Below are 19503 nucleotides of genomic sequence, written 5' to 3'. Positions count from 1 at the left end.
TCATCTCAACCCGAGATTTTTTGCGAAGCGCTTTACTCTTCAAACAGCTCCAAAGGACGTGATTTTAATTAGAGAGTGACCACACATCACTACCAGGGTTTAAATTAATTGAGTGTCTGCGTCCTTACTTAAAACTTGCGCAATTGGAGAAACGGACCGATCAGCCATACCAATTTTTGCCCGTGGAAGTTTTTGATGTGCCAAAAGTCTATATAATTTCTACTACTCCCTCCGTTTAATAAAAGATGTTTTAAGTTTGTCAAAATTTGAATGTATCTAGACATGACTTAGTGTATAGATGCCTTCAAATTTAGTCAACGTTGAGTCATCCTTTGTATTTCCTTCACGTTTATCAAATTTTTCCGGTACCAAAAAAGTCTACAGAATTTCTACAATAAAACTCTCTTGAGTTTTTTTTTTAAAATTACGTGCTATCGAGCTACCAGATGTGTCTTAACTAATTATTGAGAAAGGTATATTTTTCGTTTCTTAAGTTGTAAAAATACTTAAATGGTCGTGCAATTTTTTCTATATAATTCCTATTCTCAACCTTTTAAAACCGAATATCAATAGTCGTACATATTAGCGTCGATGTTGCATGGTTTTGTTCGGAGCTTGCGACATCGGTCGCCAACAATGTCCTTTTTTAGCTATCGCAAACAAAAAGGAATTGGCAACTCCGACAATGACAACTTTGACAACGGGTAGAGCGCCGCGACCGTAGAGATCCATCATCCATGCCATGATTTCAAATACTCCTACGTGAATACTTTTGTCCCGTTTGGTACTACTCTTAGTTTTTTAATCGTTGTGGACCTTATCAAAGTCTCAGAGCACGGTGTTTTGTTCTGTCTTCTGAGTTGATCATGAATGATTTAGTCTTTCTTTCTCACGTGTGGAACCTAATAACACGAAGACACGTTCTCCAAACAATAAAAGTTCTTCTGAACTGTTCAAAAAAAAGTTCTTCTGAACTGTTCTTGCACCCTGGCTGCTCTATTATATAAGTACATGCGCAAGAGAGCACAAAGCCACACTAAATAAAAAATTAACAACATAACACACCTCTGGAAATCAGACATGGATTTGCGTACAGCTTTCTCTTGTGCACTGCTACTGGCGGTGACACTGTTGCCTCCTTCAGCCAACGCATCGAGCAAAGTAAGAACTGATGCTTCTTGTTTTGGAAGATTGACATAGTTTTGCTCTGTTTATGCCTTAACTCTGCTTGTTCTGATATTGTTTGTTGAAAACTTCTTCAGCTCTACATCGTGTATCTGGGGGAGAAGAAACACGATGATCCAACCGTGGTTACTGCCTCGCACCATGACGTGCTGACCTCCGTTCTTGGGAGGTAATAGCATCTTATACGCATATATTAATCACCACGAAAATTAACAGTAAGTGATTGCTCACAATTTGTTTTATTCAATTTATCACAGCAAGGACGAAGCCTTGAAGTCCATAGTGTACAGTTACAAGCATGGATTCTCTGGGTTCGCGGCGATGCTGACCGAATCACAAGCCGAGATCATTGCAAGTACGTAATTAAGAATCCTGAGAAGGCATGTTTATCATTACATCTTACCTGCATGCATGATGGACGTCACAAACTAATAACATGTTCCTGGTGTAGAATTCCCTGAAGTTCTAAGCGTGAAGCCGAACACCTATCACAAAGCCCACACAACTCAGAGCTGGGACTTCCTTGGCATGGACTACTACAAGCCGCCACAACAATCGGGCCTCCTCCAGAAAGCAAAATACGGTGAAGATGTCATCATCGGTGTCATCGATTCAGGTTTGCAATCCCATATATATATATAGCTTAATTAACATATGTACAGAAAAACAGGAGAACTCGATCCAATAATCGGCTCAATCTATATATATCCTTCAGGCATATGGCCTGAATCACAGAGCTTTGACGACATTGGGTACGGCCCTGTGCCTGCACGGTGGAAAGGAACATGCCAGACCGGTCAGGCTTTCAACGCCACGAGCTGCAACCGAAAGATCATCGGCGCACGATGGTACTCCAAAGGCCTTCCTGCCGAGCTCCTCAAGGGCGAGTACATGTCACCGAGGGACTTGGGCGGCCACGGCACGCACGTAGCCTCGACTATCGCCGGTAACCAGGTGCGGAATGCGAGCTACAACAACCTGGGCTCAGGCGTGGCGCGCGGTGGGGCGCCACGCGCTAGGCTGGCTATCTACAAGGTGTTGTGGGGCGGTGGGGCAAGAGGCGCTGTCGCGGACACCCTCGCGGCCGTCGACCAAGCCATACACGACGGGGTGGATGTCCTGTCCCTGTCGCTGGGAGCTGCTGGCTTCGAGTACTACGGGACGCTGCATGCCGTGCAGAGAGGCATCTCCGTCGTGTTCGCCGGCGGGAACGATGGCCCCGTCCCGCAGACGGTGTTCAACGCCCTGCCGTGGGTCACCACGGTTGCTGCAAGCACGATTGATCGGTCTTTCCCGACATTGATGACACTCGGGAACAAAGAAAAGCTGGTGGTACGTATGCTTTCCTGCGATTATTCCCCTTTTTTTTGGGTAGAAATGTGATTAGTATTTGCTGGTGTGCGATTAACACGGTTTATAGGTTGACATGTGAATCTTTTATGCTGTTTATCAAATGCAGGGGCAATCACTTTACTCGGTAAACAGTAGCGACTTCCAGGAACTTGTTGTCATTAGGTAATGAAACAAAATAGCCTGAACGGTTTAATCAACAGTTCTACATTTACTTCGTTGAATAATTTTGACTATGTGATGCTGAGTGTCTGACTGATGTATAATTTAGTGCTTTAAGTGACACGACGACCAATGTCACTGGCAAAATCGTCCTCTTCTATGCACCATCAGACAATGATGTCAAGTTCATGATGCCTCGGCTAACATTTAGCGAAGTATTAAACCACACGGCGGCGAGCCGCGCAAAGGGCCTCATCTTTGCACAGTATACCGAGAACTTGCTCGACAGCCTGGCCGTATGTGATCGCATTCTGGCTTGTGTACTCGTGGATTTCGAAATCGCACGTAGAATCGTCTCTTATTCGACCAGCACAAGGTGAGAATGAACATTTTCTTGTAAATGCTACATTAATTCTCGGAAGCATTGAACATGCATTTTGTTATCAAAATAAATAAATCAAGTCTCTTTTGATCCGTACCAGAAACCCCATGATCAAAGTGTCGCCGGCCATAACCATTGTCGGAGAACGGGTGCTATCTCCGAGGGTTGCCGCGTTCTCGTCCAGAGGCCCAAGTGCCACATTCCCTGCCATACTGAAGGTATCAACTTCTTCCCATAAACAATTAAACTGGAGTATATTTATTTGAAAGTATTGTCATTATGGCTTATTGCATATGTAGCCATTAGCTGCGCTCAACCCTTTCTAATTTCTGACTGTTTCAAAGCCTAAACCTTTTATGTACTTTTTTATATAGCCTGATGTAGCTGCACCTGGAGTTAGCATATTGGCAGCCAAGGGCAACTCCTACGTCTTTATGTCTGGTACGTCCATGGCATGTCCTCATGTCTCTGCGGTTACAGCGTTGCTCAAGTCTGTTCACCCCAGTTGGTCGCCTGCCATGATCAAATCTGCCATAGTCACCACAGGTATAAAATGATACTTCATAGTGCATCAGATGTGTTTCTGAAATGTCACCACGGTCCCTGAGCATCTCGGTTCATTGCAGCATCTGTGATTGACCATTTCGGCGCACCCATTGAAGCAGATGGAATCCCTCGGAAATTGGCTGACCCCTTTGACTTTGGTGGTGGCCACATGAACCCAGACAGAGCCATGGACCCCGGACTGGTTTATGATATAGATGGAAGAGAGTACAAAAAGTTCTTGAACTGCACAATCAGACAATTTGATGATTGTGGGACATATATGGGAGAACTGTACCAGCTCAACCTGCCATCCATCGCTGTGCCAGACCTCAAGGAGTCGATCACAGTCCGACGTACTGTCACAAATGTCGGGCCAGTGGAAGCAACTTACCAGGCAGTGGTTGAAGCGCCAACAGGAGTCGATGTGTCCGTGGAGCCATCGGTGATCACATTCACTAGAGATACAAGCAGAAGCGTCGTGTTTACGGTGAGATTTACAGCAAAGCGGAGAGTTCAAGGCGGATACACATTTGGAAGCTTGACATGGTCAGACGGCAATACTCACTCAGTGAGAATCCCCATCGCAACGCGTATCGTGATCCAAGATATGATGGCGGTGTCCGACGTATCTTAAATTTATAGGCAGTTGATTGAATGGATATTATGGGCAGTTAGGGCATGTACAGTGGTTCATAAAGCTGGCTTCCCTTATATGTTCCACGTCATTTAGAAAAAACAACAAAACATGTAGTAGGATAGATCATCTCTTAGTGTCATATCTTACCATTTGTGCTTAGATGAATAAAATTAATTAAATAAAAGTTAAGAAAAGGTGAATCTAGTATAATGGAAAATGTGTCTTTTTTTTTACTTTCCTTCTTGTGAAGAGATCATCTCTTATTTAAAAGAAGTCTTGTGTATTTTCTTCGTTCCTCTCTCTTCCACATAAACTATTGTCCGGCATGTCATCGTTAAGAAAAAACTGACGTCACCCCATTGTACATGCCCTTAGTGCAAATAGTACTGCATTAATATTATTGTAATAAAGAATGTCGGGTACCTGGTTGGTGCACTTGTATTAGTTGTATTTTTACCACAAATGATTTGGGACGAGGGAATATTGTTACTCTTATTATGAAAAATAAACAATTTGTATCATTTTTGTCCATCTATATTCAGGAGTAATGTAAAGCTATTCTTATTGAGAGAGCGAAAGATGATGGCCAGGTCAAAGGCCTCATTCCTCATCTAGTTGAGGGAGGGGTGTTCATCCTCCAATATGCTGATGATACTATTATTTTTATGGACCATGACTTAGAAAAGGCAATGAACATGAAGCTGATCCTGTGCATCTTTGAACAGCTTTTGGGCCTTAAAATAAATTTTCATGAGAGTGAAATCTTCTGTTTTGGTCGGGCTCAAGAGAAAGAGTCGGATTATAGACAGATTTTTTGTTGTGAGTGTGAAACTCTCCCGTTTCGTTATCTGGGGATTCCGATCCATTATAAAAACTTGCTCAACAAAGAGTGGAAAGCGGTTGAGAACCGTTTTGAGAAAAAATTGGGGTGTTGGAAGGGCAAACTGCTATACGGAGACCAGCTTGTCCTGATCAACTCTGTTCTCACGAGTATGCCTATGTTTATGTTATCCTTCTTTGAGATACCCGTCGGGGTTCGACAACGATTGGATTTCTACAGATCCCGTTTCTTTTGGCAATCCGATGAACCCAAGAGGAAGTATCGTCTTACCAAGTGGAACATTATCTGTCGCCCAAAAGACTAGGGCGGTCTAGGCATTGAGTTGCTAGAAATAAAAAATAAGTGTTTACTCAGCAAATGGCTGTTTAAGCTACTTAACGAGGAGGGTCTATGGCAACAGCTCCTTCGCAATAAATATCTTCATTCCAATACCCTATCCCAAGCTAAGTTGCGGCCGTCTGACTCTCCTTTCTGGAAGGGCCTAATGCGGGTTAAAAATGAGTTTTGTAACAAAGGTACTTTCATTCTAGGGGATGGTCGTGATATTCGGTTTTGGTAAGACACTTGGCTGGGAGATAACTCTCTTGCGCTTCAATACCCATCGCTATTTAACATCGTACAACGGAAGAATGTTCTCGTTGCAGATGTGTTATCGACTGTACCTCTGAACATAGGTTTCAGACGCCTGCTAACTGGAAATAAGTGGACTGTTTGGTTGCATTTAGTCCAGCAATTGGTAAATCTTTCTACCCAGCCGGATAAATTTTCGTGGAATTTATCTATCTCTAGAGAATTCTCGGTGAAATCTATGTACTCAGACATCATGGATAGCTCTATGGTGTTTACACGGAATTATCTCTAGAAACTTAAAATCCCCCTCAAAGTTAAGATTTTTATGTGGTTTTTTGACCGTAAAGTTGTGTTAACGAAAGAGAATCTTGCAAAAAGAAAGTGGACGGGATGTATGAAATGTAGTTTTTGTGACGCCGAGGAGTCCATTCAACATTTATTCATCTCTTGTCCTTTTGCTCAACTTGTGTGAAGAATTATTTACTTTACTTTTAATTTGCCCCCCTTACGAATACTTCTAATACGTTTGGGAACTGGTTGAATAGGGTAGGCAAAAACACTAAGGCTCACATAAGGGTGGGAGTGTCTGCTATTTGTTGGGCTATTTGGAAGTGTAGGAATGATATTATTTTTAACAGATCCAGAGTTGTCCACTTTTTGCAGGTTATCTACAGGGCCACCGTTTTGATCCGTCTCTGGTCCTTCCTCGTCCCTGTGGACAAGCGGGAGCTTTCAGTTTATGGGTGCACCAGGCTGGAGACGGTCGCACGGGATATATCCAACCGGGCTGGCTGGCAGCATGTTGCTAGACTTCAGGATTCATAGACGGCTTCAAGATTCTTGCTTTATTTGGCTTATTTTTGTTTCGACTTTGTGCGACCCATGATTTGTGTACTGTGATGACATAACGTTGCAATAAAATGGCTGTGTGTATCGCTTCGATCCAGATGCCGGGGAGCTCCCCTTTTTGGAAAAAAAAAACAGAGAAGGATACATGAATTGGAAATAGGGAGCTATAATTAAACCATAATTTTTTTCAAAACCATTGAAAACAACCTCTTAGATTTGTAGTTTGTACTTCTGTACAAAATTTTGGGACATCAATTAAAAAAACTAAAGATGACAAAGAACTAACGCGGGTCTGTACATCGGTGGGCATGTAAACCAAATCCACGAAATTAGATATTACCTGACGCGACAGAGAAACGATCAATCAAGTGCGTCTGTGCGTTATGTGGTTTTGCCGTAAGCAATCGATTGATAGCCCGAGGAACAAGCCATAGCTGGGCTGGCCTTTGTTATTGGCGGGCTGTTCTTTGATGTTTATGGACTTTAAGAGAATTGGGTCCAGTTTTTTCGGCTTCCTAGATCGGCATCTTCGAGAAGCTGCACTCTCCCATCTTCGTGGAGAAGCCGTCGTCTAAATTTGATTAGTTTTTCAAATTAGTTTGGTCTAAACTTTTTGGAAGCCTAACTAAATCTGTTATGCACTTCTCCAGAAGACCAGGGGAGAGCAGTTTCTACGAGAATCTCGTCCCAGAAGCTGAAAAGAACGCACCCCGGGATCGAATGCTGCAGCTGCTGCTCGCCGCGCTCGCTGCCGCCGCTACACCTGTTGCTCACTGCTGCTGCCGCTTCGGCTCCCCACATGCGCTGGCTCGGTCCGACGGGGATGCAGGTGTAGCGACGCAGAGCTTCTCCTCCTCTCCATGGTTGCAAGTGCTAGCTCGCGAGCTCGCGGAGCCAGCAAAGACGGCTCGTCGGTACTTCAGGGTGAGCTAGGCTCGGCTCGCCGGTGGCCAGCTCTCCACGAGCTGGACCGAGCCGAGTCCGTCCACGCTGTAGGACTAACTTGTAACTTTGTATCTTCAAACAAAATTTAAGATCGTGGGTTTTATGCCGGGTGCATTTCTAATACCTCCCCCATCTCATCAATTCAAACAACATGTCCGTCGGTGGTACATGTTGTGGGCCTGCACCTGGGTGCAAAAGAAGCAATTCTCCGGCAAAATACTCAATCATAGCCGTGAGGCCGTTAAGGACATCCACAATAGTAGAATCCGTATTGACTCTTCACATATCTAGAGTAAACGGTAAAATAACACATACAATGTCTTGTGTCTTTAAACTGACTTTAAATAATTTGTTAGCATTAAATGCAATGTTGTGCAATGGTTAAAAAAGGTTGACTCTTAGCTAACTTTTGGCTGACTCCTTAACTCTCTCTCTTTTTTTTTCCACACAAACAAATTTTAAATTAATAAGAATTGGTTAAGAGTCAGCCATTACAGATGTCCTAAGTTCTTAACAGTAGCGGAGAAATTTCGATGATGCAGAAGAAATCTTGTGAAATTGATTGATTTGGTCGATTGGGACTTGTCACTCTCACTGAACCAAATACCAATACAGCTAAGTATGATATTCCAGCTGACAGATAAGGCTGTATAGATAATCATTTTCTTTTTGTGAGTAAATTTCACAAAACCACACTTCTTGGGGTTAGGGTTTCAACGGGCCACAGTTATGGCTAATAGTCTCACAAAACCACACTTTTTCGGACAGATCTTCTCACAGAACCCAAATCAGGTAATTAAGAGCGTTTAATGGTATTTCTGACAAATGGGACCCACATGTCGGATGTCAGGATCGAATCGGGATTTCACGGGTAGACAGAGGAGCTTAACAGAAACGGTTTGACCCGTCCAACCTGGCATCCGACATGTGGGTCCCACTTGTCAAAAACACCATCAAATGCTCTTAATTACCTGATTTGGGTTCTGTGAGAAGATCTGTCCGAAAAAGTATGATTTTGTGAGACTATTAGTCATAACTTTGGCCCGTTGAAATCCTAACCACAAAAAGTGTGGTTTTGTGAAATTTACTCTCTTTTTGTAATATAATATTTTTAACAAGAATAAGTCTAGAAGGATACTAGTAACAAGTTTAGAACCTCTTAACACCAAATGTCCCCTTGAAAACCTGAACACCAAACGGAGAACTTTTGAATAGTACTACTAGTAGCCAAGTATATCTCCGGTGTAGTCACGTAATTAATAAAGTTCATGACTTCCAAGTCAAGCATAAAAAACGACCTCCCAGGAAAAATAAGAAGATAAACAATGACTGAAACCCAGCAAGCCGATTACTAACAGTCAAGATGAATTACAGCCACTCAACACAGTCAAGACCCAATGAGATAAATATTCATAAGTCCAGTCATAAATTTATCCGATTGAATTGTAAATGGAACACATGGTTTTTTAAGGCAAGGATAACAAGACGGTGGAACCAGACCGCTACATAATCCTCTGGGTCTTCGAATTTTAGCCCGAGGTGCTGTATACATCGACGACGGGTATATATACTTTCCTGCTTGCTTCTGGTTGGACCGTGGTACTAATGATTACTAGCAAAAAACCCTACAGAACATGGGAAAATTGTATCAAACGTCAAATTAAATGCTGACTTGTTTCATGAGCACGTGTGTATACAACGATTATGATATGTTTATTTTCGTAGGCTATATTCTGGTTTTTTTTTTGCATTTTTTTTGTTTCTTTATCCCGTGTAAAGAGAAAGTAACACATGATCAAGTTTTTTGCTCACTACCTCTAAGTTATCACTGTTCTCACATACATCACACTTGAAAAATCATGTGTGAGCAATTTTTAACTTTTTTTGTTGAATACTTGAAGTGATTCTCGATCAATATAATCATGAATAATGAAAAACATGTAGGAATCATAACGTTTATCACTTTCATCTGTCCAAACCGCTCGACCTCCTGTGTGGTGATGATTTAAACAGCAAACATCGGTATATCGATCAAGATAGCAAGCAGCAGCAGCCATCACATAAAGCAAGCGACAGTATAAAATTTTGTTTAATGGATCATTTCCCTGCTCTCCTATTACTTATACTTCGTACTTTATTTCTCAAATTCCTTCTCCTAATTTCTCTCGCTCTCCCCGTCCCGATTCAACCCGCCACCGAACATCGCGCTGCCATGCACAGCCACCCGCTTGTGCGCACCGCCTCCGCCCGTAGATTCCCGCCGCCCGTCCGCTCACGCACGCCGCCTGCTCCCACTTGCCGCCCGGTATGCCTGTGCGTCGTCCGCCTGCGCCCTCTCGCCCCCTTGTCCGCCCATTCGCCGCGCCCGCGCGTCGCCCGCACATTGCGTCCGGCCACTGGTCGCCGCGCGCCACTGCCCGTCGGGAGGGCCATCGATGGCTCCCACCGACGCGGTCCCTGGCCTCCGTCATCCCGGCCTTAGGTTCATCCCATCGCCGTCCAAGGCCCGCGGGGAGCCACCGGCGCGCACGAGCCGGTGGAGGCGGCTGTCGGGGCGCGCGACGGAGCCGCATGTCCGCAGCCGCCTTCCGCACATGGACGCCGCCGACGCGCACGAGCCGGTGGAGGCGACCAAGAACGGCGGCAGGCGCTGGCGAGATCCGGATCGGGCAGGGGGTGAGGGTGAGTTTTGTAGGAGAGGAGGAGGAGCGAGGAGGGCTCTTTTTTCTTTTTTCTTTTGGGCAGTACGTGTTTTCTCTGCGCTTGAGAACCGCGGGAGCCGGGATTAAAAGACGCGTGGGGACAGCGATGACAGATTCATAATTTCGGTGAAGTAACGTACCGCGACGTCCGTAGCATCACTGCCAACTTCAATTTAATATATTGGTGTAGATACGTCCAAGCTAATTAATTGGGCACGCCGTGTTGCACACTTGCACGTGCAAGTGCAACAAATGTATATTCTACGGACGCAATAAACGATTATACGTAGTATATAGGATTGAGGTCGTGATTAAGATCATCTTTTTTGTCCACAATAGAACAGGGCTCGATGCACCTTTCCAACGAGAGTGGTACGTATGCCCTGCAATTAATACGGACTGGTGTACTAGTATGCATTTGTCCGGGCGTCCATTCGGCATCACGCGGTCGATGAGTAGGGGAAGATAACCGCGCACGTGCCCCGTAGGCAGACTGTAGCAATTGATCGATCCCGGGCCGTATCCACTCGCTCAATTATTCAGACGCGCATGTGGCCGGCTCCGCCTCGTCGTCGCTCGATGCTGGATACATATAGCTCGTCAGCAACCTAATCTGCCGGGTGTAAACAGCGCCCGGGTCGGCATCGTGCTCGTACAAGGGCGCCCGATCCATCCATGCATTCTTACCGAAACCTAACAAGGGTGTCCCGGCATGGGCAACCCTGATGAACGAAACGGACAAAACGATCCGCCGTGGCTCATTGCTGGGTTTCCGCAACTGCAATAAGATTCGGATCTCCCTCCCTCCCCCGGAAACCCCAGCTCTGGAGCTGAATCCCCTCGCAATCATGCATACGGGGACACGGCCCACCACTCGGATGGCTCCAGCAGAGATTAGGCGCTCGTTTGGGCCGCGCCCGCCCAAACGAGATTGTCTTATTCCTAAGACGTGAATGAAAAGATAATATTCGGCCGTACCCGCACTGCTGGCCGCTGAATTAAGAGCAAGGCCAATGTACCGGTCCTCGAAGCTTCTCGGCCCCGGCGATGGCCGTTGTTGATCCGAGGACGCTAGATTACGAAGAGAAGAGAGGCAGACAGCTTAGGGCTAGGTGCTCTTCTATCTGCAAATGATGATGTTTCTTAGATCGTTGTGTCTGTTTTGTGTCCCTTGTTCTTTTTTTTAATTTTGTATTTTTTTTTGTTGAGTTCTTCTCGACCATTTTGGCAATGAAAAGCAGGGTGTGCTTTTTTTGTCCAAAAAAAAAATACCTGTCCCAGTAAAGTAGTAATCTGACACAACCACCGAGCCTTGCAAAATTGTATCCCATTCTTGCTATCCACCTTCGGGCCAGCGGTCGGAAATTTCTCCACCGAACTCACTCTTCCTCCAATGTCCTCTTCCGCCCGTGATATTGAATTGCATGCGCTAGCCATCTGAAAAAAAAATCCGAACTAATGGAAAGAGGCTAGACAATTTATTTTAACACGTGACCACTACTGAGTGCTGACCACCAACACTGCCAGCTGCATGTGGAGGCGGAGAAGGACGTGGCGGTGGCCGGCAAGGAGGTCAACTACAGTGAGGACAGGGCCACGGAGGAGCTGCTGCCACACCCTAGGCCTGTTGGCGCCGCCGGACTCGCGCGTGCGGGATCTAGGTTGGCCGGACTTGGCGCCACTGGTCTCACACACGCTCGGACGACGGCGGAGGACCTCACGCGGATCTCCTTGCAACCATGCGCACACCCTTTCCTGCTCACCACCGCGGCCGGACTCACGCTCGTGTGTGGGACTGACAATTAGTGACGTTGGCTTCTCTGTCCGCGATGGGTTTGTGGTGGCTGCGGGTGAAAAACCTTGCACTAGCCTCGTCGGTGCCAGAGATGGCGGCATCCTTGGGGCGGTGGTAGATTTTTGGGTGCGGCTTGTGCGTCAGCTGTTTTGATCTGTACTTAGTTTTGTTAGGTAGCTTGGTATCCGTCGAGATTTTCGTAGGACTTTTTTGAATAAGCCGTACTTTATATGATTTTTACGCCTAGTTTTCCTTATAAACGGAGTCAAATTATTTCTTCTAATCGAATCGCGGGAACCAACCTTCTAAAAAAAGGCACACGTATGCTTTCCGGGTGAACATTGTTTTTTACCTTTAATCTGTCATGTCGACACTGGTTGGTCTAGGAAGCTGGCACTGGCACTGCCGAGCTTGGAATTTCTTAGATACTCTCTCCGTTCACAAATCAATGTACATCTAGTTTTGTCCTAAGTCAATCTTTTTTAATTTTGACCAACTTTGTTGAAAAAAGTAGCAACATATATGACATCAAATTGGTATATTATGAAACTACATTTCAAACTAAAGATGCTAATTTGGGGTCATAAATGTTGCTACGTTTTTCAATAAAGTTGGCCAAACCTTGACATCTTTGACTTAGGACAAACCTAGAATTACACTTATTTGTGAACGGAAGAAGTACCATTTTCTGTTGTGCGCCCTTATGTCATCGGAACATGCTAAATCTGTGAATCTAGTTAGGGTGACAAGATTGGAAGCGATGTGCTGTACTTTGAAGTTTCTAAGTTTCTTCTTTTATCCTACCGCTGAAAAGGTCACACTGGAAAAAAGGTTGAAATTTCTCGTCTCCATGTCCATATACGTGTTGGGCGACTGTAAATTATATTGAAATCTGAAAAACTCCGAACTACTAAATACATTGAGAAGCAATCAAACTCCAGCAGGGGGACTCTAAAATATGTTTAGTAGTTTGGAGTTTTTCAGATTATCTAAAGATTATCTGCATAGTACTCGCCCGAATCTGAAAGTTTGAAAGTGGCATTTGGATGTATGGTGTTCCATTTCATTCATATTTTAAATTTAGAGAAATACCTCACCGAAATCTGAAAGTTTGAAAGTGGCACCGATAAGTTCTGAAAATATTGTAGGCTCATTTTTGGAATTTTATATTTCTTAAAAAATCATCTAGCTTATACTAAAACAACGGCAACGATTTAGGATCGGAGAGAATATTATTTAAGAAAACATTTAAACATTTAAAAAATCATCTGAATTATATATGTTTCATGGAGAAACAAACCAAAGCTGTTAAATATTTATCAAATAGAATATTGAATATTCCAAAATAATACCAGACATTGTTTTTGGTAACTTTGTCAAGTAAATATGCCGGAAAGATTAAAAGAAGAAGATTATTTAAGAACCAGCAAAGATTGAAGTAGATGATTCATCCTCAATCGCTTAAATGCCTGATGACATTACTCTGTCTCATCTTTTTTTCCCTTAAATATCCATGCAAAATCATCTTAAATCATGGACGCAATTGCAAAAGTTTCTCGGGATCAATCTTAGCTAGTCTTCTTTTTTTTTCGCGAAAAATCTTAGTTAGTCTTCATTGTTGACAAATCAAAGCACATGTATGATTTCAATGTGAACCTGGATTTTTACTCTTAATTTGTCGCATGCAATCTAACAGCACGTAAACCAGAAACTTATTTTCTTTTCAACTGTTCTTCCAACTCATGCTTGTCCATGGCTGCTATAAATACATGCATACATACGTGAACAGGAGCAGCACAAGGACACCAAATCACAAGAGCAAACCCCTCAGAATCAATCATGGATCTGAGATCAGCCTTCTGTTCTGCTCTGCTACTGTCACTCCTGCTTCTTCCCCTTTCTGCTAATGCCTCGAGCAAAGTAAGATGCTTCGAACAGAAATTTGCATTTTTCTTTTATAACAAACCTACTGTCATTGATTCCTGAATTAATTGAGCGTTCGAAATTTCAGGTCTACATTGTGTACATGGGGCAGAAGCAACATGATGATCCATCTGAGGTCACCGTGTCGCACCATGACGTACTGACCTCTGTTCTTGGGAGGTATGTACTAGTACTACAAATCTAGTAACTCATGTTGTAGCTTACAGATTTATAACTTGAAAGTAAGATTCATGTTGTTAATTTACTTCCATTATCCCATAAATAAATGACAACTCATATCTTGTGCTTTCATATTTATTTGTGCAACAGCAAGGATGAAGCCTTGAAGTCGATAGTTTACAGTTACAGGCACGGATTTTCTGGATTCGCTGCCATGCTAACCGAATCCCAAGCTGAGATCCTCGCAAGTACGTAATAATCAAACTAAGTTAATACCGTATCGTAGTAGACTTTTATAGTACCTTTACTTGAATGATCGATAGAAACTAATCAGAATGCTCTTCGTGTGCAGAATTGCCTGAAGTTATCAGCGTGAGGCCAAACACCTATCACAAAGCCCACACAACTCGAAGCTGGGACTTCCTTGGCATGGACTACTACAAACCACCACAAGAATCAGGCCTCCTCCAGAAAGCAAAGTATGGCGAAGATGTCATCATCGGTGTCGTCGACTCAGGTTTGCGACCACACACGTACACACACACAAAAGAAAGAATGACAACTGGATCCAATAGTTGATGGTTAAGCACATGACTTGGCTCCCAATTAATCGATGTGTTATTACAGGCATATGGCCTGAATCGCGCAGCTTTGACGACACCGGGTACGGCCCTGTCCCGGCACGGTGGAAGGGCACCTGTCAGGTGGGTGAAGCGTTCAACGTCACGAGCTGCAACAGAAAAATCATTGGCGCACGGTGGTACTCCAAAGATGTTGACGCCGACAGCCTCAAGGGCGAGTACATGTCGCCGAGGGACCTCAAAGGCCACGGCACGCATGTAGCCTCGACCATCGCCGGCGGCCAGGTGTGGAACGAGAGCTACAACGGTCTGGCCGCTGGCGTGGCGCGCGGCGGGGCGCCACGCGCTAGGCTGGCTATCTACAAGGTGTTGTGGGGCCAAAGCGGCACGACAGGCGGTGGAACTAGCGCAGGGATCCTTAAGGCCATTGATGACGCCATAAACGACGGCGTGGACGTCTTGTCACTCTCGCTGGGAGGCTCCTCGGAATTCATGGAAACTCTGCATGCTGTGGAGCGAGGTATCTCCGTGGTGTTCGCTGCAGGGAACTATGGCCCCATGCCGCAGACGGTGCAGAATGCCGTGCCATGGGTCACGACGGTGGCCGCGAGCACGATTGATCGGTCTTTCCCGACCTTGATGACATTCGGGAACAATGAAAAGCTGGTGGCACGTATAAGCTAAATCTTTTTTTTTTAATTCTTAGTTTACTATTGTGCGATGGACACCTTTTTATAGGCTGATGAAGCGGACTTTTGTGCTATTTTGATTTCAATTGTAGGGGCAATCCTTTTACTCTGGAAACAGTAGCGACTTCCAGGAACTTGTTTGGATAGGGTAACGAAATGAAATTCTCCCCTGACCACGTTTGATCGAAACAGTTTCTATATAACGTTGGGTCCTGACCCAGTGATGTAATATTTAATAGTAGTACTTTGGATGGCGGTACGAGCAACGTCACTGGTAAAATCATCCTCTTCTATGCGCCGACGGTCATGCTGAGCACGCCGCCTCGAGATGCACTTGGCGCTATTATCAACATTACCGTGGAGGCCCGCGCAAAGGGCCTCATATTTGCGCAGTACACTGCCAATAACCTCGACTCCGTGACCGCGTGCAAGGGAACTATCCCCTGCGTATTGGTGGACTTTGAAATGGCACGCAGAATAATCTTCTACATGCAGACCAGCACAAGGTAAGAACGAATATCAAATTCGGCTCAGTATCTGAAACAAGTTGAAGCTATCTTGTACTCCTCGGTCCCATATTAAGTGACTTTTTATTACATGTATCTAGAATTCTATATGTTTTTTAAGCATAGATATATTTGTATTTGGACTTAATATGAGACGGAGGGAGTATTGTCCTACGATTCACTGCTGTTCTATGTCATTCAAGGACACCGGTGGTGAAAGTGTCGCCCACCATGACCGTTACTGGAAACGGGGTGCTGTCACCGAGGGTTGCTGCGTTCTCGTCCAGAGGCCCGAGCGAGACTTTTCCTGCGATATTGAAGGTATCAACCTCTTACCTCTCCCCAGAAACAACTAAGCAATATTCACGTTCGCAGCTAACCTTTCTGATTTCTGAATGTTCCAAAATTTAAAGTTTGTCTAAAATATGTTTGAACAGCCTGATGTAGCTGCACCTGGAGTCAGCATCTTGGCAGCCAATGGCGACTCCTACGCGTTCAACTCCGGTACATCCATGGCATGCCCTCATGTCTCGGCAGTCACGGCGCTGCTCAAGTCAGTTTACCCCCACTGGTCACCTGCCATGATCAAGTCTGCAATCGTCACCACAGGCAAGCGTTCATATTCGACAAGAAATCTATATTGAAAGAGTTGCAGAATTGTTTTGCCTTGCCACGGTGCTGCAAGCGATTACTCCTGAAGGAGTACTAAGTAGTAACTCTTAGTTTCCTGCAGCGTCCGTGGTTGATCGTTTCGGCATGCCAATCCAAGCTGAGGGAGTTCCAAGGAAAGTGGCTGACCCCTTTGACTTCGGCGGTGGCCACATGAACCCGGACAGGGCCGCGGATCCTGGGCTGGTCTATGACATGGATGCAAGAGAGTATTCCAAGAATTGCACATCTGGCTCAAAGGTTAAATGTCAGTACCAGTTGAACCTCCCGTCCATTGCCGTGCCGGACCTCAAGGACTTCATCACGGTCCAGCGCACTGTCACGAATGTCGGGCAAGCCGAAGCAACTTACTGGGCAGCAATCGAATCTCCAGCAGGGGTTGACATGTCCGTGGAGCCATCGGTGATCAAATTCACCAAAGATGGCAGCAGAAACGCGACATTCCGTGTGGCGTTCAAGGCGAGGCAGAGAGTGCAAGGTGGGTACACTTTTGGGAGCCTCACATGGTTAGATGACAGTACTCACTCGGTTCGAATCCCTATTGCAGTTCGAACTGTGATCCAGGACCTTGTCGCAGATGTAGCTTAATATTTGTCAGCATAATCTGATGCATATATGTTCTTGTATTCACGAGTGTACTTTAAATAAAGTGATGTTGGGGTAAACATCGGGTGTCCTGTCTGTAGCATTTTCGACGAAATGCGTTGCAGATATATGTATTCCAATTTTATAAATAAATCAGACCTTTGCTTCTGTCCATCTCAATATAATCAATATACTCCTACATGGTTAGAGTTTGAAAACAGAAAACACAATCCTAGCACATGTTAGAGGACTGGCAGTCTCATAGTACCTCTATACAGTTACATCACGGATTGTTGGATGGCTGACTTGCGCAAATGGTTGAAACCAAAAAACTTGTGTACATATCCGAGGCTTCCTGAGACAGAAGAGAGGGGTGAAGATTGGAGAGGAGGGTTGACGCCGTGACTACTGAAGCTCTTCGTTGAATGCTGAGATCCAAGGCAGCATATCCCCATTCCGCAGAACCAAGTAGCCGAACTGCTTTTACAGACACTCAAAAACAGTGCTCGGGAGCCAGCATTGCATAGTACTACTGTACCAGTTAGAAGAGTTCCAAATTTTGCAGAAGAGACACCACCGCAGACGGGATGAAATCAGCACAGGTTGTTGGTTGTTCACTAGTCATGGTCACGCCACTGGATGCAACAAATTCAGCTGGACGTTAAGCTTTTAAAACGAAAGGAAACAAAATCCAGTAGAGGAGGTCTACTTCTTGCGTATCTTCTCATGTCAATCGTTGTCGCGGTGCAGGCGTTCTTCTTTCGTTTTCAGCACAGAAAGGGCGCATTTTGTCGCTTCAGCACAGAAAGGGAAGAAAAGAAATCATTTCTCAACTTGCACGCTGCATCCTTCTACAATCATCCACACTGACTGAATAACAACTATTAGGGCATCCGTCTAAGCGTGAACGGTGGTTTTGGCCCAAAAGTAAAACAGAAAGTAAATATCAGACAAGATGAGGCGCCCTCACAAGTTGAAATCGGTAGGATCTAGAACAAGAATAACATCAAGGAAGCTTTGCTAGGATTTCCACGATTGAGCGAACATGGTGAACTATGTACAAATTGGGCACATTTGAATTGAGCGAGCATACAGATACAGGTACAATCTCCGAAGTCTGAAGCTGGCGTTGCCGGTGGCTGGATCTCCTAGGAGCAGATCAGGACATCCCCGGCGCATCAAGAAGCCACGGCGGCGGCGGCGGCGGCCCTGAAGAGGAGGAAGGTGAGGCGCTCGAGGGAGAAGTAGATGAAGGTGCCGCTGGAATGGGTGAAGAAGCAGCCGAAGTTGGCGCCCACCACGCACTGCCACCCGACGCCGTACCGCTTGTCGAACTCCTGCGGGGGGGAAGAAAGAAACCGTGGATTGATTGCCCACGCACAGAATCGAACCAAAGACCAGATCTTTCAGCAAGGACGGACGAATCGATAGGGGAGAGAGATGGAGTACGTGCCGTCTTGATGTGGGCGGCGATGGCGCGGCAGTCGGCGACGTCGAAGAGGTCGAGCGCGCGGGAGGCGGCCGACGTCGCCGCCGCCTGCATCCGCGCCGGCATGTCCGTGTCCTCCACCAGCGCCTTCCCCTCCAGCATTCTCTTCTGCCCGGCAGTCCTGGATTGCGGGTTGGTTTCTTGGGGGGAGAGATACGGTGGGGCGAGTGGGGGGAATGGACGACGGAGCCGGTGAGGAGGAGGGTGGTGGGTGGTAATGGTGTTGCTCTCTCCTTCACTTCCGGGTTTGCAGGAGGGTCCCGGGTGTATGTGTCCTTTCTGCCTTATCTTGGTTCTGCTCCCTCGTCCTGCTCAGGGGATGTTTGCACTTTTTTTTTAACACCGAGTAATAAAACAGTCCTAAAACAATTTAGAAGTTCCGAGAACACGGGTACCAGTACCAGGCGTGTTAATGAGCTAGTAGCATAAGCATGGACCGCTGGGCTGCTTTCAGCTGGGCCTGTACCCTAGTTTTCAGCTCGAAACTAACAATCACTTTCAGAACCACAATCTCCTTTCGCTCAAAAAAAGAAAAAGAACCACAATCTCCTTTACAATTATTTGCACTTAAGAACGTGTACTGTGAAATTATTTTCCACTCACCAAGATATACTATCAGAGCAAACAAATTAAGGGGAAATGTATTAGTTTGTCACTTTGCTACGGTAATCAACTATTTTCACTCACAAAAAACGGTGACTTTCGCATGTACATTGAAAAAAGAAGTTTAGTGCTTAAAAGAGTATATCTCTGTACAAGTTTCAATGCAACCGAGAAGTTTCAAGATGTCAGCAAGGTCCCGAAACCTTTATCCCGTTGGTTTTTATGCTATTACGGGACAGGGATGGGTATACTTAATCCCCATGAGTTTGATCGTGGGATGAAACAGAAACCCGTCAGCTTTCAAGGTTACAAAC

At 45.3% G+C, this 19503-nt stretch overlaps 3 protein-coding genes across 4 annotated transcripts; 2 read left to right on the top strand and 1 right to left on the bottom strand.

Moving 5' to 3' along the window:
• The first annotated feature begins 911 nt into the window (after nt 1–911).
• Nucleotides 912–4783, top strand: LOC100824505 (subtilisin-like protease SBT3.9). The gene is made up of 10 exons (XM_003572288.4): nt 912–1161; nt 1263–1354; nt 1443–1540; nt 1637–1801; nt 1901–2517; nt 2645–2700; nt 2807–3073; nt 3180–3297; nt 3454–3625; nt 3706–4783. Exons 1-10 carry the CDS (start codon nt 1081–1083, stop codon nt 4257–4259), a joined length of 2220 nt encoding a protein of 739 aa, XP_003572336.1. The 5' UTR covers nt 912–1080; the 3' UTR covers nt 4260–4783.
• An 8942-nt stretch (nt 4784–13725) lies between these two features.
• On the top strand, nt 13726–17269 carry LOC100822450 (subtilisin-like protease SBT3.9). 2 transcript variants are annotated; one of them, XM_003572282.3, is made up of 10 exons: nt 13726–13884; nt 13976–14067; nt 14218–14315; nt 14420–14584; nt 14695–15317; nt 15430–15485; nt 15580–15843; nt 16047–16164; nt 16281–16452; nt 16577–17269. In XM_003572282.3, the coding sequence occupies exons 1-10, from the start codon at nt 13804–13806 to the stop codon at nt 17098–17100; spliced, it is 2193 nt and encodes a 730-aa protein (XP_003572330.1). In that variant the 5' UTR covers nt 13726–13803; the 3' UTR covers nt 17101–17269. The 2 variants fall into 2 exon arrangements, with proteins under 2 accessions (XP_003572330.1, XP_014756279.1); XM_014900793.2 differs by having other exon boundaries at nt 15577–15843.
• A 642-nt stretch (nt 17270–17911) lies between these two features.
• On the bottom strand, nt 17912–18921 carry LOC100846114 (dynein light chain LC6, flagellar outer arm). Its single transcript, XM_003572276.4, has 2 exons — nt 18551–18921; nt 17912–18434 (listed from the first exon to the last, which is right to left on the bottom strand). Exons 1-2 carry the CDS (start codon nt 18686–18688, stop codon nt 18276–18278), a joined length of 297 nt encoding a protein of 98 aa, XP_003572324.1. The 5' UTR covers nt 18689–18921; the 3' UTR covers nt 17912–18275.
• Between the last annotated feature and the right edge of the window lie 582 nt (nt 18922–19503).

Source organism: Brachypodium distachyon, chromosome 3, assembly GCF_000005505.3.
Source record: "Brachypodium distachyon strain Bd21 chromosome 3, Brachypodium_distachyon_v3.0, whole genome shotgun sequence".
Taxonomy (NCBI): Eukaryota; Viridiplantae; Streptophyta; class Magnoliopsida; order Poales; family Poaceae; genus Brachypodium; species Brachypodium distachyon.
The sequence above is the reverse complement of the archived record's forward strand: the minus strand, read 5'-3'. Positions and strand labels throughout refer to the sequence as shown.

Coding starts and splice junctions, on each gene's coding strand:
- LOC100824505 (XM_003572288.4), top strand. CDS start 1,081: ATGGATTTGCGTACAGCTTTCTCTTGTGCACTGCTACTGGCGGTGACA. Junction 1,355..1,442: donor CTGACCTCCGTTCTTGGGAG/GTAATAGCATCT, acceptor AATTTATCACAG/CAAGGACGAAGCCTTGAAGT. Junction 2,518..2,644: donor GGAACAAAGAAAAGCTGGTG/GTACGTATGCTT, acceptor TATCAAATGCAG/GGGCAATCACTTTACTCGGT.
- LOC100822450 (XM_014900793.2), top strand. CDS start 13,804: ATGGATCTGAGATCAGCCTTCTGTTCTGCTCTGCTACTGTCACTCCTG. Junction 15,318..15,429: donor GGAACAATGAAAAGCTGGTG/GCACGTATAAGC, acceptor TTTCAATTGTAG/GGGCAATCCTTTTACTCTGG. Junction 16,453..16,576: donor GTCTGCAATCGTCACCACAG/GCAAGCGTTCAT, acceptor AGTTTCCTGCAG/CGTCCGTGGTTGATCGTTTC.
- LOC100846114 (XM_003572276.4), bottom strand. CDS start 18,688: ATGCTGGAGGGGAAGGCGCTGGTGGAGGACACGGACATGCCGGCGCGG. Junction 18,435..18,550: donor TCGCCGCCCACATCAAGACG/GCACGTACTCCA, acceptor TCCCCCCCGCAG/GAGTTCGACAAGCGGTACGG.